This window comes from Nematolebias whitei, chromosome 15 (assembly GCF_014905685.2).
Source record: "Nematolebias whitei isolate Nwh7 chromosome 15, NemWhi1, whole genome shotgun sequence".
NCBI classification, from domain to species: domain Eukaryota; kingdom Metazoa; phylum Chordata; class Actinopteri; order Cyprinodontiformes; family Rivulidae; genus Nematolebias; species Nematolebias whitei.
Genome location: NC_056512.1, coordinates 22,657,101 through 22,663,269, shown reverse-complemented (window position 1 = coordinate 22,663,269; position 6,169 = coordinate 22,657,101). Strand labels below are relative to the sequence as shown.

Here is a 6,169-nt window from a genome sequence, read left to right as displayed (position 1 = left end):
AAAACATTGTTTGCATTAACCGCTACGAAATTTTGGAGATCTGCAATCATGGCCCCACTCAGGCTAACCTTTAGCTCATTAAACCATTCAAAATTGAAACATATGAGGTTTCAATATGAGGTTTCATATGAGGCTGTTAGACTCATTGATCTCTAACCAGAATAATCACTGTGAAAAATCACATCATGTTTCTGCTGATCTGTTTCATGTTGCTGCTGATCTGTTTCATTATTGATGTATTCATGCGTGCTCATTTGCTCACATAAACACATCTCATGTTTGTGCTTCTGTTCGCGTAATGTTTTTATGCTATTAGTGCTTAATGTAGTTTTAGTTGATGTTTTTCTTAGTTCACATCTTAGATGTTGTCATTGTTTTTCCCTGTGTACATAACTTCGTTCCACCACATGTACCACATGTGGTGCGAACGACAATAAAGAATCTCTGACTCTGACTCTCTGACTCTGATCTACAACAAGTATGATATTATTTGCACATAATTATTCCACTAAATCCCACTCCAAAAAGTCTGACTTCTTCAGGACAACAATTTCTACTAAATAGATTTAGATAAAGCACACCCGTTTTGAAAATGTTTCCAGCTACAAATAACTCACATCTCAATATTTCAAGAGACTTGCAGAGTGATGCCATCATTGTGCAACAAATGCAGAATTTTTTTTTTTAATGATTTAAAAATAACATGAGTAGATGTGTCCAAATGTTTGACTAATGCTGTATATGATACGTACTGACTTTAGTATAATCGTGTCATTAAATCGGGTGCATAGCATTACCCTTGTGACGAAGTCCTGGTAACCCGGGTAATACGTGGTGACGATGGAGAAGATGTACCAGTCATACTCCTCCATAATGTTCAGGATGACAGAAGCCTGCTGCTCGATGGAGGGGCCAAATTGAAAGAACATGGAGTGGTCGTCCTGATAATAGAAACACACACAAAGGAACAAAGACACAACGTAAATGGTCGCACAACAATATTGGCCTGAACTTTAATTTAGTTGGCATCACACACAAAGGAGAACAGTTATGACTTAAAGGACAGCAGCGGTTGTATAACATCATTGGAGCAGACATTAATTTTGCTGCTTTTATTCCTTGGCTCGCAGAGGAGAAAGACGAGAGGACTCTTGTGGAGTTGTAATGATACCGGTCATAATTTTCATTAGTTCCCTTTATGACTCCTTTAATGAGTTTGTGGCTGGAGCACATTCTTTAGACTCAGTGCCGCTGTCCTCTATCTTATCGATGATATTCATCTGTTTGATTACAACCAACAACAAAGCAGTTTCAGTGTTGCCCTTGCAATGACAGATTTATATAGACAAATAATTTATGAAACTAACACACATTTACTCTGCAGAAATGCTACAGAAAATCGTATATGGGATGAACTAAAACCCAGTGTGACCAATAGAGATTGTACACTGATCCAAAATGCATTACGGTCTGACAGAAATCTCAATAAACTTTGCTTAAACCCTGAAATCTAAGCTTGTGTCCTGCTACCAGGGTTGGCAATGGAACATCAAGCAGGACAGAAGAAGAGGAGGAGGTGAGAAATACTCGTCTAGACACGCAGTTCTGCAACATGAGCTTGTTGTTGTGCATGTGTATCTGAGTCATTGTGTGAAAGTCAAACTCCTGTGTACACAATGTACACAGAGTGTTTGTTTTTCCGGAAACGCAACCTAAAAATGTGACAATTTATATGAATGAGAAGGGTTTTTGTGGTTGTGTGTGATTGGTGTTCAACTGCATGACAATAAAATAGGTTGTAAAAGATGGTCAGAGCAGTCGTTGGCAACTTGGGTTGGCCAACGCCACTGCAGCTACCCAAAATTCCAACATACATCCACCTTTATCAGAAAGGTGGAGAACTTGGAGAAGTGGAGGATTCAGGAATGAAAGTCAGCCATAGTAAGACAGAGTACATGTGTGTGAATGAGAGGGAGGCCGGTGGAACAGTGGGGCTACAAGGAGCAGAGGACTTCAAGTACTTGGGGTCCACTGTCCAGGAAAATGGGTGGTGTGGTAAAGAAGTGAAAAAGAGAGTCCAGGCAGGATGGAGCGGATGGAGAGAAGTTTCAGGAGTGATTTGTGACAAAAGAGTGTCAGCAAAGGTCCAAGGACAAGTTTACAAGACAGTGGTGAGACCAGCTATGTTGTATGGTCTGGAGATAGAGACATGGACAAAAAGACAGGAGAAAGAACTGGAAGTAGCAGAAATAAAGATGTTGAGGTTCTCCTTGGGAGTGACAAGGATGGATAAGATTGGGAATGAGATCATTAGAGGTACAGCACAGGTTGAACAACTGGGAGATAAAGTTAGAGAGACCAGACTGAGATGGTTTGGACATGTCCAGAGGAGGGACAGTGGGTATACTGGTAGAATGATGTTAGAAATGCAGCTGCCAGGAAAAAGACAAAGAGGAGATCTATGGATGCAGTTAGAGAGGACATGGAGTTAGTTGGAGTGAGGACAGAGGATGCAGAGGACAGAAAGAGATGGAGGAGGATGACACTGTGGAAACCCTGAAGAGGGAAAAGTCGAAAGAAAAATAATAAGTCATTTGGGACCTTTATTTATTTATTTACCATCCATCTGTTATCTTTACCCGCTTCTTCCTTTTTGGGTCGTGGGGGTCGCTGGTGCCCATATCCAGCAGTCACTGTGTGAGAGGCGAGCGACACCCTGGACAGGTCTCCAGTCCATAGCAGGGACACAAAGAGACAAATGAGACAAACAACCATTCACTTTCTCACTCACACCTAGGGACAATTTAGAGTTACCAATCAGCCTAACATGCATGTTTTTGGGTTGGCCAACAATATATATATATAATAATAGGAAGAAGTTGTTAGCAAAAAGCAAAAGGTTAATGTGTGATATTGTCACATTAAGTTCAACCAAGAACAGCACGATGGCTCAGTGGTTAGCACTGTTGCCTCATAGCAAGAAGGTCCTGGGTTCAAACCCTGGTTGGACCTGGGGTCTTTTTGTGTGGAGTTTGCACGTTCTTCTTGTGCATGTGTGGGATTTCTCCAGGTACTCCGGTTTCCTCCCACAGACCAAAAACATGCATATTAATTGGTAATATTAATGTCTCTAGGTGTGAGTGAGAGTGTGAACTCTTGTGGGTCTTGTTTGTCTCTATTGTTCCTTTTCCACCGGCTCAACTGGAGCTTTATTTACTCACCCGAGCTTTCACATGGGCCGAGTCGAGCTGAAGCTTTGATATCATCAGACTGCAGGTCTGACTGCATCCACCATAGTTAAAACCTTAAAACCTCATTACTGCCACATTCACTTTGGTTATTTACATTTTAAATAAAATATACAATATATTCATTAAAATGGCAACACATGAACCATGGCGCTATGAGGAGGTGCAGATGTTCCCATGCTTTCCCATACCAGAATTCAGAGGGAGCTAAACTAAACGGACTCTATTTACAGGTTCCTGCGCTCAGAGGGAATGTGACTTCGACTCAGCTAAAACATTTTTGGCCACTCAGTTATAGACTGTGTAGAACAGAGTTGGGTTGACTGGGAATGAAGCGGGTCATACTGAGACTGGACAATGGAAAAATGGGCGAAACCCTCTTCTCTCATGTTGACAACTAGAAATAGGCACCAGCTTTTCACAACCTTGGAACCATTTGGATGTACTTGAGGGTGGCTGTGGCTGAGTGGTTAGAGCAGTCGTCCTCCAATGCAAGAGTTGGGGGTTTGAATTTACCAGCATTGCCTCCGATGCGTGTCCCATCGATGTATGAATGTGATCTAAAGCACTGATCAGTCTTTGTATTGATCTAGTAGAGTGCTGTATGCATGGGTAAATGAGGGCACAGATTGTGTTGTAAAGTGCTTTGAGTATCTTGATCACTCTACAGGTATTTTTCAGTACCTGTAGAAGGAGTGGTGAATCATAACGGTAGATTAACAGTCCAATATTAATAAGGATGCTTCACTGATTATGCATCACCATGTTTAACTAGAACATATATTCTAAAAATGAGCGCAATGCGCTGCATGTGTAAATTAGAAAAGTGAAAGAAAAATGGAAAATGAGGGAATAATGACGTTTGTATCGATGTTGTATTATGTGCCTTTGATATCTTGAATGCAAATATTGCTCCAGTCTTTGCCTCTTCTCTCTTCCTTCTCTTATATCCCTTCATACTTCATCTATCTCTATCTCTGCTCTTGCTCTGCTGTCCCATTAATACCACTGGAATCACTGCCAGGGCAGAGTTTTAATTGAATTTCCAGACTCGTACTGTCCCACCTCCCCCTTTTATCCTCTGCAGAGCACCCATGTCACTGTGCACCCCACCTCACCATTTCCTCTGGCATCCTCTCCCCCATATCTCTTCTCATAAGAGCGCTATTAAAGTACTGTCCAAGTCATTCCAGGGGGCTGCAGAATTTCCATTAGCCTCCGAGAAAAGAATGTGCGAAAAGAAAATGCACAAGTGTAAAGAAGCAGTCAGGGACTGACTTAAATGAAGTGCTGCAACACACTGTTCTTCATTTACAGCTACAACAATTAGGGTTTGGTCACATTATCACCTCTGTTGGCACCAAGTGATCGATTAGTGAGTATTAAAATTCCCACAGGGGGTAGAAAGGCCAGTGAGTCAGTCAGCCAGACACAGGAAGCCAGCCAGCATCGCTTTGAATGTGCTGCTGAGCCGCTCGCTGTCTTCTCTCTGGTTGCACTGCTGACGTCAGCGCTGGCTACTGTACACAGGCAATAACACGCTACAACAAACGAAACAGAATGGCAGGTAGAGATGAGGGTGAGGACAGAGAAATACAGCGAAGGGCCGTTAAAAAACGAAAACTGTGGAAAAGGGGTCAGATAAAAGAATCAAAATAAACCAAAGGGAAAGACAGAAATGAGCCAAGCTAGAATTAAAAAAACAACAACAGAGTTTTACCCCAAAAAAAAGCAGATTGGATGAAGCTAAAGTCCAAAGCCTACAGAGGGGCAGCTGCAGAGGACAGTGTGGTGACAATGGGATGAATGGAGGAGAGGAGGCCATGCTGGCAGATGGCTGTGATCCTGCACGAAGCGAGTGAGCAGGGAAGGGGGCAGAAAGCCAGGAGTCAGAGAAGGAGCAGGCAAACATAGGAGTGTGTTTGTCCATGTGTGTGTGTGTGTGTGTGTCAGGCAGACGGCCAGTCATTTACTCAAGGAGGAGGCTAAGCCTGAAATCCTCCGCCACAGAGGACGACTGCTGTCAGAGAGGGGAAGACACAGCCGAAACGTTGGTGCTCTTCTCTGCAGGAAACGATGATGTTTGTGTTTTGTGGGGGGATGTTTCTCTTTGTGTGATTCAACATGTCTCCAAGCTTCTATGTCATTAGTAAGTCTGAATTGATCCATATGTGTGTGTTGGTGCATCTGAAGTTAGTGTGTGTGCATATGCACCTGTTCCATGGTTGGTGGCCTACGGAGCACCGTAGCTGCTTGCTCTGCCCCAGAGCCTCTAAATGAGTGCAAACACACAATCCTGAAGCAGTTATTTGACTTGAAGGGTAGAGAAAGTCAATAACTCAAGTATTTCAATTACACACACAGGGGCACATCGGTGGCTGCAAGAGGAACTAAAAGAACCGCTTCCACTCCTGCTCTGAGACACACACACTCACATTTGAATAGTTTCAAACACAAACATCTTCTCAGACACAAAAATACGTTTGCACACACACACACACACACAGACCCACAGCTGTGGCACTAGTCAAACACACAATGTGAAACGTGGAGCGACCAATCATGCGCTTTATAACGCTTGCACGCTTGTAACGATGCAGTAAAACACCATGAGGCGCGTTGCTTAACAGGAAAGTGCATCGTACAGCGATTGCATAATGCACATAAACGGGGAAGATGGGACCGCACAGGTCAAGAGAAAAAACATTTGCGCTTTCGTTTCCCTGCGTTCTGTGCACGTCTGTTTAAATGTCACAACAGAAAGTACGTCTGCACGGTGTCATTATTCCAAAAAAGTACAACTCCTCTGGGTTTCAGAGACACTTAGATGAAATTATACAAATACAGCAGGAGATGCTTATGGTTAAAATGGACTTTTAATATAATGTAGAATAATGTGCTTAATGTGCGGGACAGGCCAG

At 42.8% G+C, this 6,169-nt stretch overlaps 1 protein-coding gene across 1 annotated transcript in view; it reads right to left on the bottom strand.

Annotated features, from left to right (window-relative positions):
- Window positions 1-4,393, bottom strand: part of LOC119421106 (glutamate receptor ionotropic, NMDA 2B) — an 89,738-nt gene extending 85,345 nt beyond the window's left edge. Inside the window, exons 1-2 of the mRNA XM_037688502.1 lie at window positions 4,367-4,393; window positions 798-941 (exon numbers count right to left, since the gene is read on the bottom strand). Coding sequence (XP_037544430.1) covers window positions 798-941; window positions 4,367-4,393 — 171 coding nt within the window. The remainder of the gene's footprint in view (window positions 1-797; window positions 942-4,366) is intronic.
- Between the last annotated feature and the right edge of the window lie 1,776 nt (window positions 4,394-6,169).